The sequence below is a fragment of the Electrophorus electricus genome, chromosome 18 (assembly GCF_013358815.1).
Source record: "Electrophorus electricus isolate fEleEle1 chromosome 18, fEleEle1.pri, whole genome shotgun sequence".
Lineage (NCBI taxonomy): Eukaryota > Metazoa > Chordata > Actinopteri > Gymnotiformes > Gymnotidae > Electrophorus > Electrophorus electricus.
In genome coordinates, this window is record NC_049552.1 from 5,244,190 (window position 1) to 5,264,053 (window position 19,864).

The 19,864-nt window shown below is 44.4% G+C and overlaps 1 protein-coding gene across 1 annotated transcript in view; it reads left to right on the forward strand.

Annotated features, from left to right (window-relative positions):
- Nucleotides 1–19,864, forward strand: part of espn (espin) — a 44,842-nt gene that overhangs the window by 11,663 nt on the left and 13,315 nt on the right. The window contains exons 4-9 of the mRNA XM_035536317.1: nucleotides 64–246; nucleotides 1,907–2,038; nucleotides 2,900–3,131; nucleotides 4,128–4,390; nucleotides 11,647–11,805; nucleotides 15,362–15,599. Of these exons, the coding sequence (XP_035392210.1) occupies nucleotides 64–246; nucleotides 1,907–2,038; nucleotides 2,900–3,131; nucleotides 4,128–4,390; nucleotides 11,647–11,805; nucleotides 15,362–15,599 (1,207 nt within the window). The remainder of the gene's footprint in view (nucleotides 1–63; nucleotides 247–1,906; nucleotides 2,039–2,899; nucleotides 3,132–4,127; nucleotides 4,391–11,646; nucleotides 11,806–15,361; nucleotides 15,600–19,864) is intronic.

Sequence of the window (19,864 nt, forward strand, 5' to 3'; positions counted from 1 at the left end):
TCATGCTGCCTCCCGCGTTCCCGCGCTACGCCCTGCACTCCTACCCCTTTCCTCTCCGTGCAGATGAGCTTCACAGACGTCAGCCTGTCGGACCAAGACAAAGATGGCGCCACTGCCGTGCACTTCGCCGCCAGCCGGGGCCATGCCAAGGTGCTCGGCTGGCTCCTCCTTCACGGCGGTGAGATTGTGAAGGACGGCTGGGGCGGGACCCCCCTCCATGACGCAGCGGAGAACGGAGAACTGGAAGTAGGTGGCATGCGTGGTACAGCAGGAGTGTGTACTCGTTTACTCTGCCGATTCCAGAAGAGTTCCGGAAGAGGCTATTTTTCTATTAGAATTACACTGATTTACATGATGGCGCTAATCCTAAAAACACATTACAGGGCCATTCCACGAACGTGGCCTACGGGTCAGACATGGAAGGAGTGTCAGACTATGGAAGAAGTGTCAGTGGCATTTGTGACGGGTTCATATTCAGTACATTTTCAGTACAGATGTCATTTAGAGTTTATTCACATAGCTGTTGTTGAGCTTGTGGTGCCATTTAAACAGAATGTGTGCTTCGGTTTGGGACACAGAGCTAAAAGCAGGTTCATCCTGATGCAAAGAAGAATACCATCATTTGCATGACTTAAAGAGTAAGTACCTCAACAACTGCTGCCATCAGAGGGAATAGATGTCTGAATATACAACTGCTACTGTTTGACTCTAATTGTAGTTTAAGTGCTTGTGGTGTTCAGATTATATATGACATTAAATTACATTTGTGCGCTACAATGTCATTATACTCTTAATAACTTTGAGCACTTGTCTGAGAACATAAAGGTTTTGTTAAAGGTTTTCCAGTCACTTGATACAGATTTGTGCTGCTTTTATATCCCTCAGATCAGAAAATCTGAAAGTGAAAACTGTGTGAAACAAGTGCAAAAAGTGTGTATTTGACCAGAGTTGTGTTGGAAGAGCATGCCAGCCCAAATAGCGCTGCAGGTCTGCTCGCCAGTAACATTACCACAGTAATATATATAGAGAGAAAGAAAACAGGCTGACTCTCATTGTCTTCTTCAGCCCCCCTGAGCTTTAACGCAGGACAGCTGTCATACGAATGCATTTCCTCTGGACCCCTGAGACACAAGATGTTCTGAATTCAGCTCTCAGCTTAAGAGTGCTTTCACGGACTGTGTCTTTCACAGACTGTGTCTTTCACAGAGTGGCGTATGGCAGCAAGAGATGTTTTCACTGACACGAGAAAACACATTCTCACAGTTGACTAGTACACATAGGGAATGTTTGATATAGCACAATATAACTTTTATTTAAGATCTTTTTCTACTAGTTAAATATATTTTTGTTACTTAAAATGCAAATGAGAGAGACGAAGAATGAATTTTAGTAGCCACCAATTAGAAAAGTGTTTATTAGCATTAGCAGCAGAGGCTACTTAGTATTAGCAATGAACTTTTTTGGTTCAGCCACTGTTTTTAAGAGCGCCAGTGAGTTGGATGAAATAAGTGAGACAAAGAAACTGGGAAAAGTACAGAGTCTCTTTATAGATGGTTCATGCCTTTGAACAATGCATCACTTTTTTGCCATTTCTGTTTACCTAGAACTTAAGCCCGGCTTCCAAGAAAAGGTGCTTTGAAATGTTTCAAAAAGAATGACATGGATTCAGTGTAATATGATCTTATTGGTCAAGCATTTCAAAGTTAACTTCAGTGTTTAAGCTCTTCAGTGCCTAAGCACTCAGACAGATATACAGCATGAAGAAACCAAAGGCATAGAGACATGAGTCTAAGCATAGCTCAAGAAGTAAGTGTGCATCTCTCTCTCTCTCTCTCTCTCTCTCTCTCTCTCTCTCTCTCTCTCTCTCTCTCTCTCTCTCTCTCTCTCTCTCTCTTTCTCTACACAGTGTTGTCAGATTCTAGTGGTGAACGGGGTAGACCTCAGAATTCAGGACCAGGATGGTTTCACTGCAGCAGACCTGGCTGAGTACAATGGCCATCTGCAGTGTGCCAAGTATCTACGCACAGTTGAAAACATGGTGAGTTACAGTAGGCCAGTATCGTCTCTGCACACAGAAGATGCCACTGTGCCCAAAGAAGCCTTTTACAGTTTGTTTGTATTTAAGTAGTTTCTGGAAAGCGGTGCTGAGGTGTAGTGATATGCATTTTTGGTGGGAATGTTGGGTAAGAGAAACCAGTAAGGCTAGTTAAATCTTTGGCAGTGGTAGCTCAGTGGTTAAGGTACTCGTTGTGTAATCAGACGGTTGCCAGCTGTTGGGTCCCTAAGCAAGGCCTTTAACCCTCAATTGTTCAAGTTGTATTGAGTCATAGTTGTAAGTTGCTTTGGATAAAAGTGTCAGCTAAGTGCTGTAAATGTACTATGATTAGTGGCTTTAATTTCTGTCTCCATGACGGTTGTTTTCCTTCCTTCCTAAAGTCTTAAACATGTATGTTGTCATTGTAAGTGCATACTTAATTGTTCCACCTTTCTGGAGGGCTTTTTACAGCATTTTAGTAAGTACTTACTTTGCGCATTAGTGTCAAAACTGTAATTTGTACTATTAACTAATCTGAAAAATATTATCATTAGTATAATATTCCAGCTCTGATATAAAAAAAGAAATAAAGTATTAATAAAAGAATAAAGGCTAACACCTATTTCAACGCTACCTAATCTAGGTAGGAATCAGATTGCAATGCCCAAGACTAGCATCTAACATTAGAGTCCCACTAACATCACAGACATCTGTGTCAGGTTCAGTAGACTGAGTTCAGTAGACTCAGAATAATTAATTTATTATAAATAATAAGCTTTAGTGCAGACCATTAAACAACAGTGCAGAAGCATGCTGAGGCAGTGCTGCAGAGTGTTTGAGGCACGGTTTGTGGCACCCTCCCAGAGCGTGGAGCACCGCGTCCTGTCGCGGGACGCCTCTCTGGATCTGGACTATAAGCAGCCTGACTCGGGCCTGTCGTCTCCGCATGCCACGCTGATGACAGCGGCCGGCGCCACCACCGAATTCCACGCGGGCTCCCCTTCTAGCTCACTGTCCAATTACGACTCGGCCAACTCCAGCCAGTCCAGCACAGGGGAGAAAAAGAGCAGCCCGCCACCAGCACGAGCAGCAGCAGGTGAGGAAGGCACAAATACGCACACTAACGCGCACACACATTCACGCACGTGCACGCACACACAGCCGCACGCACGCGCGTATAAACACACAGACACATGCACATACATGCTAGTCTATATGAGCATACATAAATGTTGAATTCCCAACTTTAATAAACAGTGTTTCGCATGCGATGCTGACAGTTTGCGAACAATTATGCCATTAGACAAAAAAAATGTAAATAATGTTTTTGAATGTGTTTTAAAAGTGCTTCCCAATATTACCATAAAGGTGTGAGCTGATGAAGCAATGCATTGGCTACATCCAAAATTGTTTTGTCCTGCATGAGGTGTTTATACTGTAATTATTTATTATGTTGCCAAACATTTGTGGTTTTTTGTGTCATCTCCTAGGGCTCAAATCTGGCCCCACACATTCATTTCGCTGCGTTCCTGTGTGATTAGAACAAAGCTTTATCATCCTCAGTAGCCCATAATCTGCAGACATTGCATCCTTGTTTGCTTAATGCAGCGTGTGCGAGCTATTACCTTCACAATGGTGGGAACGATTGTGCTCATTGAGTTGTGCATCTGTTGCCAAAGGTTCTGTCAGGTGCACCTGCTTGGAGAGTGGTGCCCTCTAGTGAAAAGATAAAAAATTGCACCTGTCTCCCTGTACCGCTTGGTTTGAAGATACCAGTTATTCTTCTAAGGAGATATTTATAAAATAGCAGAGAGGGCTTGAAAGGGGGGAAATTCGTAAAGCAAAACAAAGCATAATACTAACACATTAGCTTTGAGTCATTTTTGAGGTATTTCTAATAGGTAAAAGAAAGGTTAACTATGTAATGTGTTTACATAGTTAAAAAATAAAAAATAAAAACTACCTGTTCTGAAATCTCACAATGTGGCAGTTTCTGTCATCAAATGTATTCAGTTTTAACGCTGAAAAGAGGATGATGATAGTGACACTGTATTCAAATTTGGAATCTTGACTCAAGCACTGTTTTGTCCAGAGTCCTCCATCACTGACATGCAGACGTACATGGACATGCTGAATCCTGATGAGGCTGTTGGGGGCCGCAAGGAGGAGGAGCCAGCGCAGCCTCCGCCCCCTCCCTCTTTTCCTCCCCCTGCCCCTCCACCTAACTCCGCCCACCACTTGCCACCTCCCCCCATGTATCCCGCACCCACACCGCCTGAGGAGGCGGCATCGGCCGAGTTCCTGAAGGTGAAGAGTAACCTTCGTCGTGTGGACAACTGCACTGTGAAGAAAGAGGTACACTAAGCATTATTCTGTTCTGGCAGACAAGGTTTCAGTTTTCTGAGACAGGGAAAGACAGTTTTGGCTCCTTAAAAGACATGGTAATAGGAAAATTGGAAATGCATGATAAATCTAGTTTCTAAATCTGTAAAAGTTGCTTTAAAGGGTTGTTCCTTCCCAAAATAATTGTGCGTGTTTGATCTGAACTACTATCCATAATGCTTTATCTTTGGTCTTGGAACAAGGACAATCTGACAATCCTGATGATGCGTTTTTGTTAAATATCAGGATATTTAACATATTTGCATGGTTTCTTGCATAATTTTGTTTGAACTTTCCTTATAATAACCATTGCTTGTACTATAATCTTCTAGAACATAGTGTTATACCATCTAAGATAAGTGTGGCTATTTGAATAAGTAGTAGGCTACATTTTATAACAATGGCTAGCCATACAAAGGGGCTAAAGTTTTCAATCACAACAAGAAACAGATGTATCTTAAAATAATCATTACATAATAATTGATTAACCTGTGCGAAACTCAGAAACAAAACTCTATTCATCTCTCAAAGAATGAGCTTGAAGTCCAATGAGCTTGAAGTATCATATTAAATCAATAATAATAGAACAGTACAGAGGATGCAGAATGCTTCTTGACTGTATAGTGGACATAACACTAATCCAATATTTACTTATTCAGGATATAAAGCTAGCACATACAATGGCATATGGAATGACAATGTGCTGAGAAGAAGATAAGAGGTTATACTTAACCTAATGGGCAGTGGATAATGAAGTCTATAGATCACGTGCTATGGCATAATCTGCAATCTCCAGGGGTTGAATGATTTGTTGTTTTTCTACATTATCAAATAGGGTTCAATTGGACTCCCGAGGGTTGTTGTGAGGCTGTTACTGAAACGTTTCACTCATGGTCTCATTACGCACCACGAGTAGCTCACAAAGCATTACTTGAAGCATGAGCAAGCACTGTAACAATGAGACTGCAGGTTACTGATGTAAGTGGGGATCGTGTGTAAGGTTACATCAGGTCAAAAAGCACAATTGTGTGACTGTTTTAACTGAATGTTATGCATGTCAGCGAGCCATTTCAACATAGACCCAAGCACTGGGTCAATCAAGTATATTATTCATGTTTCTTCTTCTGGGACTGAACCATGAATCTCAGCTAAGTGCTGCACCGCTGGACCACCTAGCACGCTATGGAGGGGAAACGGCAGTTTCTTAACTGATGTGTGTAGGCATAGGAGGATGTCACAAAGTAACCGCGATGCATTCTGCTCCAGCACCACAGCAACTCAGTTATAAACGAAACGTGTGCTGGCATACAGAGGCGCTGGGTGCCCATTCGAATGATACAGTTGTTAGCAAAGCCAAGGTACACCAGACCCCGAGAGCCAATCACGGTCCAGTCGAAAGCTGAGGCCCGTCTCTTCCACACACCCACTAATCAAGCCAAAGGTACGCGCACACATTATCCAGCTTTTGTGTCCATGTCCTAATGAGGACAGCAATTAGTACAGCAATGGACACACTGGTTCCACTGATGGACTTGACATTAATTTAACTAATTAACATTGCCAGCAATCCACCGTAAATGAGATGCTGTTCAACTGAGAGAAGGAAAATGTGCCTGACTACACAGTGCAGTCACAGTGCATCTTTATAGAATTGCTACCTGCAGAATGTGCACAGCAATATGTATACTGCTCCTAGCTGTAATAATGGGTTATAGCATTATGTTATGTGAAAGCTTATCAGCTTGAATTTAATATGTTGCTTGGTTACAAATAACATAAACTGTATGCATAACTCAGTTGTTGCATACTGGATGAGTTCATTTTAGTTTAAAATCTTTTTAATACAATCATATTTACTGAATGGTTTGGAAAGTGCAAAAAAAGGCAGAAATGATAAATAATTGCCATTCATTGCCATATCACCTTAACAGTAAACATGCCCTAATTTCTGTCACTCCTCAGCCCTTACCTTGACTACTGTGGCTTCCCAAAGCTGATCTTGTACTCCTGGTGCCTCTCTAATGACTCAGACATCATTAGCTTTTAAAGCAGAATAGAATCAGGGGAGTGAAACTTGGGGACAGAGCTGAGGTTAAGGGTCCACAGACTGAACAACAGACTGCCTGAAGTGATCCAAGCAAATACCAGCACCGAACATGTGCTGGGGGGGCCCTGTAGTCTGGAACCCCTGAAGGATTACACCCCTTTTTGTTACGTTGACAAATCGGGTACAAGCAAACAGGACTCTTTGTTTGAATGACGTGCACATTGTCCGCTTGCACACTAGCTGAAGATCCAGGGGCTGGTGCATTTTAGTCTGGGAACCCAGCTATAGTATTACATGTCAGATGGGAAATAGTATCAAATGTTAGTCCCTTTCCTTTTTAATGTAGTATATCTTAATAATTGCCACAGATATGCCTGTGTATGTAAGAAAACAACTCCTTCTTCCTCTTTCGGCCCAACTACACAACTTCTTATTTTACCAAAAGTGTTTTTTTTTTTCGATTTGTAATATAGCAAGTCTTATTGCAATGAGTTTAGGTGTGGTGAACAGAATTTCAGTTACACTTACAGGTGAAAACCTGCCCAAAGTGAGCAGGGGCCTCCAGATCAAAAACCTCACTTTTAAAGCGTAATTCACATCAACGGACAGCTTGCCTACAGTATGGAAACAGACACATTGCCTCTTCCTCCATCACAGAGGCTTGATCAGATCTTTTCAACTGTCACCATATTTCATATCTTCTGTGACTTTGAATAGAACTTAGAACTCAGTCACAAGTCAAGGAAACAGTTATGGCATGACACATCATGGTATTGAAGTTCGATAAATCCTATATCAAATATGCAAAATACTCTGGGAGAAATAAATTACTTTGTAATGGCATATAACTAAGGTGAGTTTTGTGACGTGATTGTTTTTTAGCGTTTTCAGTGTTAGGAGTTGCTTTTTAATCAATTGAGAAGAAAGGCTAATTAGCCTAACCTTCTCGCCTCTCTTGCCTTCCAGACAGATGCACACACACACACACACACACAAACACACACACACACACACACACACACACACACACACACACACACACGTACGTTATTCTTCTCTATCCTACATGAAGAAATACAAACAAACTTAACCGCTAAAACCTTTCACAGACTCTGTTTGTCTTTCACTCACTCAATCAATCGCTCATGCACACACACTCTCTCTCTCACACACATGCACATCGAAACTCACTAATTGTTCATAATGGTAAGGAGGAGAAAGCAGTGGAGCAACAATAAGCATGTTCAAAGAAAAACAATCCACCCTGGCTACCATAGCAACACAGGAGTTAATGGTAACCACTGCCTGCCAGAGTACACTGTCTCCTGTTTAGCCTATACAAGCTTTACTGGATTTTAGTTTGTTTGGGGTGACCTCATTCAGCAAATAGCAAATATTTCAGCTTTTATCCTTTAATATGAGATTTTATACATATTTTATTCTATGATCTTACAATTAAGTGGCTGTGTTTTGGTCTAAAAACAGTGCATCAGTTTATTCAGAAAAGTGCATTTTTCCTACACCGTTTTTAGACACGTATTGTACACATGTACATCTCACATATGTTGATACTTTATTAAATGACGTTGTTATACACTGTCTGCATTTATCTGTTATCCTTTCCAAATAGGAGTTGTTTGGTAGTTCCTTCCTTTACACATCTGAATCATTGTATGCCTTTTGTCCTTCCCAATTTCAACAATGGTAACCAGTTAAACCATCGCTATGAAGCAGCTCTGCACATTTGTCTGTAACCTGATTCCCTCTTGCTTCCAGTGTGCTGAAGGCAATCATTAATCTGGCTGGAGATTTGACACTAGGCAGCCATGCCCCGCTGCCATGTTGTCATGTTTTGCATAATAAGCCCCGGTCTTTTTAACCCCTGGTTGGCTGGAACATGGGCAGTGATATCACTGTGCTGTGGCAGGATTGGTGCATGCACTCCAGGGGGAGGGCAGAGGTAAAGCGAGAGGCAGGTAGACCGTCACAAGCGCAGTGGAATGGGGATCTGGTGACACTAGTGTGTTCATCACCTCTGGCCTTCTCAGCTTCCCTGGAACTAACAAGACTACGGACTTAGAGACAGGGTAAGACCCCCCCCACTCAGACCCAGCGCGGCTTAGGCAGACTTTGTTCTTTGGTGAGGTGGTATGGGCATTGGGGTTTTGTAAAAGTTTGGTAGTTCTTTTTAAGTGGCTGGTTAGTTTATATGGAACTAGAAAGTTTGGGGGTGCCAGTGTTGGGGTAGTAATGCTTTTCTTCCCACTTTGACCTTGTTGTGTGTTTGTAATGGACATTTAGGTGGTGTTGGCAGTTAGATCACCTGTGCTAACCTTTTAAAAAATTATTGGGATTTACAGTGTGGCATACATTAGGCTTAATGCACTAGACTTATCAGAACCAATAAGCCTCTATCAGAACCAATAAGCCTCTGCTGATGCCGATCAGCGTTGAGCCATGACAGCCGAGCAGGGCATCCGAGCGTGGGCGACAGGTTTGAATGGGGACGGGTTTAGGAGAGGCTCACGTGAGGAGAGGTCGGAGCAGCTATTTCCCCGAGGGCACCATAGTCTCACCAGGCCTCTGCACTGGGCCTTCTCACGTAATTCTGGAGGCGGACCTACAGGGAGCGAGAGACAGAAATCAACAATGCAAATCGGACCCTGAAAGAACAGAAGACTAATTTGCCCTTTCGAGTCAGTATTTGTCAGTGGGCAAGGCATAGATGCTAGGACTGATATAACATCTATAGAATAGTTTGTCATGAACAGCCAATTGTATTTTGCTGTTGGTTTTGTTTTTGTTGCCCATTTTTGACCAGTGGTGGGCGGTGTTTGATGGTTCAGGTCCACCTCTTGCAGTCACTTGTTTTCGTAGCGAACGGGCATATAAATGTTTTTATGTCATAAGAGCTTCTTGGTGTACGTTTTAATTATTGAAGCTGGTGCTAATAGTCTATATGTTGTTTCATCTTTGGCCTTTTTTAATTGCCTCTTGTCATTCAAAAATAACCATAACAGCAGTGCCCAGCTGGTGTAGTTTTGACACATATTGTGAAAAAATGGATAAAGATCTTGACCTTATGGGGTGGAATGGTTGTGCAAGATGGAATTACCATGCAAATCATGGGGGTTTTTTGCATTAGGAAAATCATGCAAGATCAGGAAAAGCAGCATTGCCTTTTTCTGGAAGGCATGGAAATTTCCAGCAGGTTGGCATGTAATGTTATACTGAACACCTTTCAAACCATGTCAGTTTAGTTTCTTTTTTTATGGTTTTGCCAAAATCAAACATAGCATTACAGAAATCTTTCCCACTAGAACGCTAGCATGGAATTAGTAATGAATTAAAGCTAGTGGTGTGTTCTGTCATTCTCTACTAGCTATCATCCATTATTAACATTAGCATTCTGGGTCAAACTATCCCATTAATACCGAGGGCAAACGCTGATCCCAGACCAGCTTAAATCTCTTAAAGCACCACCTGTGCGAGTGAGAGGAAGAAAGTGAGAGCGTGCACATCCAACGGGGGCACGGTGTTACTTACAAGAGGTCCTCCAGCCTCTTAGTAAGCCCCTGTGCACATACCCTCCCCTAGAGTGCTAAAGCTTAGGCAGCCATGCTAAAGTTCCGCTCGTGAGCCATGAAGAGCCCTTCTGTTTCTCTGTCTGTCCCACAGAGCAAATCATGAGCAAATCATTTCTCATCATGAAACTTTGCCACAGGTTCAGCAAGAATTAGACAAAAGAGCCATGTGACTTTGATATATCTATTTTCCTCAGTGTATATACAGAATATATACTGAAAGTAAATATAGCACTGAACTACAAAATCTGACTCTTGTTTCACAAACTAAATAAGTGGACTTTATAGTAATTTTTATGTAATTCTTATGTTTCTATTGTGTATGTTTTTTAACCAGTACAGGTCAATTAAATGTTACATTAATTATATATTACTTATTTATAAAAAGGCCATATACAAACATACTTCTAAAATGTACAGGCATGTGATTTTTGCCTCTATTTGGCCTCAGGAACAGTAATCTTCCAAAACAGAGTTGGTACTTTCCATGGTACTTCTTTTCATTGATGCATTTAGATGTTGTCTTTAAGATAGAATTGTTATGCTCACCCATCATTCCAGCAGTTTCGTAATGAAGAAAAAGGCTACTTTCCATGCATGTTCTAAAATCTAATTTACACATACTGAAAAAAAAAATTCATATTTTGTTTCATTGCATAGTATGTTATTGCATGGTTATTGCATAGTACCCATTGCAAGTCTTTTTATTTGTTTTGCACTGAGCACTTTATTATTTTGAAGCACGTCGTTTTCTCCACGTTTTCTCCACTGCGACAGTGTGAGCTGTATGGAGATCGCTTTTAGGCCTCGCAAGCCACAGAACAAAAGGAAAGTGGGTTGTTTAAATCAGTTGCTCTTTGTTGGGTCTGATGTGGGCTTGGACCTGCCGTTGGCACATCCACATATCTGACAGCGTCAGATCTGAATTCTGAAGCTGAGAACATTTCAGTGAGCTGTGTTGCATTAGAGCAAGCACTTAACTCACCATGTGCTGCATGCCTCCTGCGTAGGCAAACATCTGATTTTTCTGCCTGGAATAAATCCACTCTATGGCAAGCGTTAGATTTAGCAGTCTACATACTGTTGCATAATCTGTATTTCACAATGATCGTATGCCTCACTGGAAAAGCAACGAAGGCTGATTTTGGATGCGTCATAGCTTCCCGGAATCCAGTAGGTCAATGTGGCATGATTAGGATCTGAGAGTCTGCTGTTTCAGGATCAGTTTGAGTTTTAGAAAGTAGCAGCTAAGATCACAGCAATTTTGTTGCATTGTGTTATTGGGATTACTGGGCCTGTATTTCAGATGTATTGTTGTTTACGCTCTTTACGTATTTCAGATGTATTGTTGTTTACGTCCTTTTGTGTTGCACCATGGTTTTGGAAGAAGGTTATTTCATTTCACTGTACACTTGTATGTAGCTGGAATGGTAATAAAGACTCTTGACTTCAATTTAAGTGACTTTAGTGGCCTCTAATGCTGATCGTGATCTAATTCCTGTCATGAACGGAAAAGACAGAGGAGGAAGTTAACATCGATTCCAGTCCTGCACTAAACTTTGTAAATGCTATCCGTGTCCTCTCCGTTTCGCCAGCAGCTGTCAGAGGGGGAACACCCAGACAGACTGCGGCGGGTCGACTCCAACAGGAAGTCACGCAGCTTTAGCAAGCAACCCAGCACTGGGGACTACTACAAGACCCTGGGGACGGACGCCACGGACCAGCGTTCCCGCCAAGCTATGGCACCTAATGAGGAGGTACGTCACTGAATGAGTCTGCTCTTGAACATTTTGCCTCCCTTCACTGGAAGTTCAGTAACAATCCATCAATGTGAATCAGTCAATAGCAGTACAATAGCAATCGATCAAAGCAGTACAAAGGGTGGACACATGAGCTCAACTCTCTCCTGCGCATGTGAACATAGCTGCCAGCTGTCTGTCGTCCAGGTGTGTCCAAATCAGCTCCTCTCCTCCACCTGACACAGTGCGGCACAATTCCATGTGAGGTGTGGCTCAGCGCCGGCCCCACCCGGCTGTCAATGTGCAGGGGCATCGCCAGCCCCGACAAACACACCGCGGGCTGTTTACACAGCTCGGTCGGGTTACATAATGCCAACAGTGGAGGCCTTGAGCCCATTGTGCTGGCCAGCGAGAAGGAACTACGCCCCGCCGACCACAGCCGAAAGTGAGTCCATTGCCCTTTTGTGCAGAGGTACAATGTGGCTTTAGTATCCAGTGCGTGATGAGCGTTTCCCACAGCCCCACTGTGCACGGCGCCCCCAGCCTCGTCGTACAATGCCGGCCGTGAAGAGCACGTCTTCACTTGCTCATGGTGGATATTGTCTTCAGTGCTTTTTCAGACCAGTGAATTATAATTCAATGCCACCAACATCAATATAAAAATGCCCCTCTTGGATTGGGGTTAAGGTTAGGATTAAGGTTAAATTAGGTTAGGTTAAATCACACAGAGTTGACAAAAAAAGAGTGTTGTAAAAATATAGCAATTATTTTTGTCATAGAAACAAACAAAAAATCGACTGCATATTTAACTCTATGTTGCAATAACTGTGTTGTGTATGCCAGCAGCTCCAACAAATGTCCAATTTTAGTTAATTAATGTATTAATAAACTTTTTCAGGACCCCCAAAAGCATGTGTGCCCTATTGGGTGTAATGTTCATTCAGCGGATTAGACACCCAGCAGGTAGTCAGTCCACTCCAGTGGACCATATGGTGCGTCACACTTCCCTTGGGTCAAGACCCATTAGCAGCAACATGTACGGTGACATGAAACACACCATATGGGAGGAGCAGCTGGCAGTGTGGTGGAGGGTCACACTTTAGTATGGGAGGGAATAACACGCATGCGACAGGCACTCGTCCGGCACGCGTCAGATGGCGGGGGTGCTGGGTGCTGAGGGCGAGACGGTGGGTTGAGGCACACGTCGCAGAGCGGGAGGGGCCGCGCCTCTTTAACTCTGTGGCAGTGGGGGGGATGTGCTGGTAGGGTAAGTGATAGTCTCCTGAGACAAGGAGTGTAAAGGATTGTGGGATTTATCCGCAACAGATGTCTCCTGATTCCTCTGAGGCAGATCATCTTCATCTAGCTACTAAGTTCTGTTCTGTACTGCTGGATGAGGAGACAGTGGATCTGGTACAAGGTTGCATGGGCTGCATTATGACAGAAAATGTCCAGCAAAAAAAATTACATTTTATTATTGCATTGGCCACTCTAGGTTTATTTAAATTAATAATAATTAAATATGTACACTGAGCCCTTTTGATGGAGAAATGTGGAATTCAAGATATGGATTTGTAGCGGCCCGAGTGCCGCAGGGCACGGAGCAGGATGCACAGACTCGCTCAACGGAGACAAACGTTTATTGACAAATGATACAGACACCGGCACTCATATATAACTTAAACTGTGAATGCGAACATACAAACAGGAACAACGTGAACACGAACATGACCAATGACGGCCAACAATGCACACACTAACAAGGGTTTAAATACATACAAACGAGACAAGGCTAAACCGATGCAGATGTGTGCTTAACAACATAGACGTGGCTACAAACAACACGGTCAACGAAGAACTACCACATCACCCAGCAGGCCGTACCACGTTTTCCGTGACAGTAACCCCTCCTAAGGGGTGTGGCTCCTGAGGCGTCCACCCCCAGGACAGTGAACCCCAGGCCGCCGTGCACGTACACACACAAAACAACATGACAAAGCCTGATGCCCACCGAACAAAAGGCAGGCTAGGAGCCGCCAACAAGGGAGGTCTCTCAGTTCATGAGGGGGAAAGGCAAAATCTGTGCCTCTCACAGGGCAGTCCGGTACGCTCCGCACCACAATGTGTCGATGCGCCTGTACACACAAAAGGCGCAAGTAGACACAAACAGATGTGCCTATAGACACACACGAAAGGTGCTTCAACGCAGTGCCTGCTGGAAACAAAGGTGCTGGAGGCGTGTCCTTGGCCCCACTGGGCACGCAGAGGGGCATATCTGCCCCGACTCCAAACGTGTTTCTCCTCGTTACGGTCCTCCTTTTGGCCGCTGCCCAAGGAGAGCCCCAGAGGCAGTTCACCTCCTGGGCAGACCTTTCCAGTACTCCTGGTCTCTCCATGAAATGCAATGAATAGAGGCTTTATCCTTGCTAGCCCAGGGACCTAGCCGGCTCCCTGTGGAGCCCCTTGGCTCTCCAAGGTCCTGGCTTGGTAGTCCAATGCCCCCCCAAAAATTCTCCTCCTCTTCTGGTGTAGCCGCAAAAACACTGGTCAAGGTCCTCTGCCCAATATCCAAGCAGCAGCTCGGGATGTCCTCAAGCACATCCCTGTAGGAGGTCCATTTCCCATTGAGTAAGCAGGCGTCCTGATGTGGTCAGTCATTCTGTAGGGGCCCGAGTGCCACAGGGCACTGAGCAGGATGCACAGACTCGTTCGATGGAGACAAATGTTTATTGACGAACGATACAGACACCAGCACTCACATATAATATTGTGAAGGCGAACATACAAAGAGGAACAACGTGAACACGAACATGACCAATGACTGACAACAATGTCTCACGCTTAGGAGACAGAACAATGTGTTGTGGGAGTATGGAGTATAGCCAAGACGACGGAGGCTCTTCGTCGGTCGGTGTTTCTATCACGCTTAGCAGGCAAAGCAGGATGCGGGGACGAGTCGCATAAAACAGAAACATACGTTTATTAATACATATAACACTGAAGATATCGCTTGCAGGCTATCGGGGTCAAACACCGACAACCATCACACTTAAACACGAGACTTATATACATGCACACTAACGATACACAACGAGGAGCAGGTGAGAAACACAGGGAGGGAGTGGCCACATGGACGAACATACAAACACACGGGGAGACGTTTGGGAGGAGGGCCCGTAACGTGACAGGATTCTTCATTGTCAGTTTGTCAGTTTGTCATGGATATTGTTAATATGATTTCAGAATAATTTTTTTGCAGCATCTTGTTAACTACTTTACAGCCACAATGCCTTTTCATTTTACTCTTATGAAAACAGCAAAGCAACTTATTGGACAAAGGGTGAATATTTTCACAGGAATTGGTTAACTGAGGGAAAACCTTAATCTAAAATCTAATCTAAAATCTAAAAATGTGGTTAATGTTAATGTGGCTCATGAATAATAGATAGGATGCACCACTTAGAACAAACTCATTAGCATTCCCCCCCCATCCCCACCCACCACTAAGAGCTATTGACAATAAAGCGAATAGTATTAGAACTTATGGGTGAAACAGCCGCCTCCTGCCCCACAGGGTTCTGCGCTGCTGGAGGAACCGGCGGATGTGGTGCCTGAGCCTCCAAATGGAACAGGGCCCCCCGAGGAGGTGCCTGCACCTCCCCCGGCTCCCCCGCTGCCCAGCGGCGGCATCAACCCCACCCCGAGCCCTCCTCCACCTCCGCCCCTGCCCTGCGAGATGCCCACACCTCCCCAGAGCACCACCGGCACTGCACCTGGACCGTCAAGCCGCTTGTCCTCCTCCTCCTCGAGCAGTGAGTACTCCCTGGCTCTGCTCCTCTGCCGTTGCCTCTCCTCTGTGTGCCTGTGCCATACGTTTTGCTTTTATAGATGTACGGGTGCTGGACACTCATGCGCTTTACTCACGTTGTGCCCATATTCATAGCATTTTGCTTTTTGCTCTTCTTAATTCTCTCCCTCTCTCTGTTGGTCGTTGTCTTTGATGTGTAGGGCAAAGGTTAGTGGTCAGAGAGCTGATTAAAGGGATGGAGGTGTCATCTGAACCTGCTCGTATTTGGGTTATTTGGGATAGGTCTTACTATAGCGGTAAATTGAATCAAAAATGGTTGAATTTTCACTACTAAAGATGCGGCCTTTTTTAAAGGGTGATGTATAAGTGGTTTGGATAGATTATACAGAAAGGTCAGTTGGAAAACAAAAACTTATAAAAACTTGACAAATGCAATGAAATTAACAAAAAACTAATTTTTTATTCTAATGTGTAATGTTGGAGGCTTACTGTCAGCGATGTTCCAAAACTACATTGCTATAAACAGAATGTAAATTCAGAGCACTGTAATTTCTTATCGTGGTAAGCAAATGTGTCTGAGCTTTCCCGAGTTGCAGTAGGAATAAGACACAATGGACTTTATCACTGAAAGCTGAGTGTATGTCTGCATTCACTCTGTGTAAGCAGCCGAGAATCTATTAGTCTTAGGAATCTGTTAATGTAGTGCTAAATGGCCTGAAGCAGCCAGGATGGCCTTATTAAGTAAAACCTTCCTCATAGCAGTCATGCAGTGGTGAGCATTCCTCACACAGATGGACAACCCAGAGCACACCTTCAACCTAAGCATCCGTGTTTACAGTTTGACCATAAAGCTGAGGTAGGCTAGGTAGCTGAAGTATGCTAGGTAGCTTATAGAGGTTTCTGTTGCTTTTTGAGTTCCTGTTCTTGGAAAACCCAGTAGAGCATTCAGCAGTGTTCTTAACTTGTTCATCTTCTCATTTACGAGCTTTTTGTTCAATGGTTTGAAAACCATTGTTCAATGGTTTGTCCTGTTGGTTTTAGTCAGTTTGGCTACGAATTGTAAAATGTTTGCCACAAACCCTAGTAAACACACGGTGTAAATCTTTCAAAGTTTTGCTCTGTGAACAGGAGAGCGACCGGCATGCTCTCTCCAAATACCTGTTTAAAATTAATGCCCAGGCGCTACCGTTACCTCGAAATCGGGTTTAGTGTTCTGCCATTTGCTTAATTGCTCCTTTTCCAAGAGACATCTGGCACGTCTCAGTGGGTAATGTTCTCGGCGACCTCTTCAATACAAGACTGTGGCAACAATAATAGTCGACAGTGCTTGGCTCTGTGCTCCTCCCGAGGCCTGTGGGGTCACCCCATCCCCTCCGTAAGCGCACCTCCACCCTAGCCAAATGTGTGGCAGCTTCTGAATGTGAACCTGAGAAGGATGTATGCACGGGAAGACTGGCAGCCAACAAAGGCAGCCTGATGCCTCATTGTTGGATACGGGCAATGGGGCATTGTTACACGTGGGTGATTCATTACACTTCTGTGGGACCTATGGGTGACGTAATACAGCAGCCTCTGTCAAGAGTAGCGCAATTCTATGATCAAACACTCGGCGTAATGATACACTTTTAAATAATGGACTAGGCGCGCTTGGTGATAGAGTAAAGGTAAACATAAGTAAAAAATTTTGTTTGTTGAAAGTGGGTCTTGGTTTCGCAGGTACAAAATCAGGAAGAATTATATAGATTAGATTATTTAGTATTCTTAATATTATCATCTAACTTTAATAACTGAATAACTTGCATTTAGCTGTTCTGTATTATCTCGCTGTTATGCGCTGATGTTTTAGACATTCATACGCAAGTCCCAATTAAAATAACTCTTTTCATCCCCGGTAAGCCGTACATCTCCAAACGTGACTTCTTCCTCTAAAAACACTTTAGTTTGTTTAGCTCACTAATTGGTACTTTTCTTTCTTTCTTTCTTTTGTGTGTTCCCCCACTCCTCCACCTACTCCACCTACTCCTGCCCCTTTTGTGCCCCGCGTCTGCCGGGACGTCTGCGGCCCTCCTCCTCCACCTCTCCTTCCGCATGTTCCTTGTGCTCCTTTCCACGTTGGCATTTCCTAACACCTGGGTTTTCCCCGGCATGATCCACTTCGCTCGCCCGCCTCTCGCCCCTCTGTTCCGTGCACGCTGACCCCTCTTCGCCGGTGCACTTACTCTAAAGGTGGGGCTCTGTCTTCCACGCCTGTCACCTCTGCTTCCGCATGTTCCTTGTGCTCCTTTCCACGTTGGCATTTCCTAACACCTGGGTTTTCCCCGGCATGATCCACTTCGCTCGCCCGCCTCTCGCCCCTCTGTTCCGTGCACGCTGACCCCTCTTCGCCGGTGCACTTACTCTAAAGGTGGGGCTCTGTCTTCCACGCCTGTCACCTCTGCTTCCGCATGTTCCTTGTGCTCCTTTCCACGTTGGCATTTCCTAACACCTGGGTTTTCCCCGGCATGATCCACTTCGCTCGCCCGCCTCTCGCCCCTCTGTTCCGTGCACGCTGACCCCTCTTCGCCGGTGCACTTACTCTAAAGGTGGGGCTCTGTCTTCCACGCCTGTCACCTCTGCTTCTGAATCACTCCGGCAGAGGAAGAGTAAGTACTGGTTTTCCGCCAGACCGCATTTCTCCACTGCATGTGTGTTTGTGCGTGTACACACTGCGTGTGTGTTGTGTGTGTTGTGTGTGTGTGTGTGTGTGTGTGTGTGTGTGTGTGTGTGTGTGCACGCGCACTGCATGTGTGTGCCTTTCCTGCTAATCCATCACCACCCTAAGACAATGCAGACATCAGAAACCATCACCTTTGGATGAGATCCAGCTTCCATTTTAATGTCTTTTCATAACCATCATAAGTTTGTCATGAAGCATGATTTTTTTAAATAGAATTTTTACTACCCAGAGTGGATCTTATGCATATTAGGGGCATCTGTGTGTTGATTGGTTACTTTATGCTGGTGTAACCGTGTTTAGACTGTTGGTTACCAGCTGACCTGGGTCAGGCCAACGGTGTTTCGTCTCCTCCCTGAACAGTACTGCAGGATCCTCATGATAGCTACAGGTTTGCTGCCGTGTGGTTAGTCTGTGTCTTCAACTCAGCACATCTAAAACTACAAACCATAAATTAGCTCAGTAAAAAATGCAGCAATCGTTTTCATACTGCTAAACGTACACCTTAGGTCACTGAAATAAGGTGAGCTAATTTAATTTAATTTCAGATGTAATGAACTGAGAAAATTCTTGATGCTGATTGACTCTTTAACAACACATAAATGCATAAATAGCCTTACAAGTGTTTGCCAAAACACTTTTCCCGTTACCGCGATGACATGATACAGACATGAGTTAGAGCACGCTAAACGTGTCATGTCTACAAACAGTGCATTCATTAGTCATGTGGCCGGCCTTTGTGACAGAAGCCTGCCGATATCAGAGCAGCCTCCACTACATCCTCCCAGGTGCCGCTGTCAGATCGCAGCGCATCACATGCGTCTGTCCTGAGGATCCTGGACACCACATATCTTCAGCCTTTGTTTAAGTTATGCTCATGGTTGCGCTGCGATTCACCAAAACATGCCAGTTTATCAGGAAGTTAAGACGGAAGGACGTACATTTGGGCAGTATATGTGGTGTGTGTTTTTCAAGGCGATTGTCTCCTGTTTTATTTGAGTGTGTGCATGTGCGTCTGTGCGTGTGTGTGTGTGTGTGTGTGTGTGTGTGAGGGAAAATGCAGTGCAGACAGGGTGAATGGAGGTGATGAGAGGCTGGCATTGAGGAAGCAGGTCATGCGAGAGAGGGATCGGCAGGCGGGAAGGCAGAAGGCGTGGCCTGAGGCTTAGGAAGTAGGCTCCAAATTCACTTCCGGCTTGGCATCCACCGACTGTCCAAGCTGGCTAGTGCTGATCTCTCCAGTGTTCCCCGCACCGTGATGGTCCTGCACTGAGCAGACTAATGTTGATCAGGCCCTCTCATTGCTGTGGAAGGAGAGGCAGGGATAGAGGCGGAGAGACGGAGGCAGTGAGAGGGAGATTCCTGTATGAGGCAGAAGCTGGGGCAAGGTAGACGGCTCGACATTTTTTAATTCGAACATCAGTCATGGAGATAAAATAACGTGCCCTTTCAGGAAGATCTGTGGAGAGCTCAAACCAAACCAATAGGTGATGTGGGATTCTTTGACTTATAATTCAGGCCTTTGGTTGCCTCCATAAAGTGCATGGAACTATGTA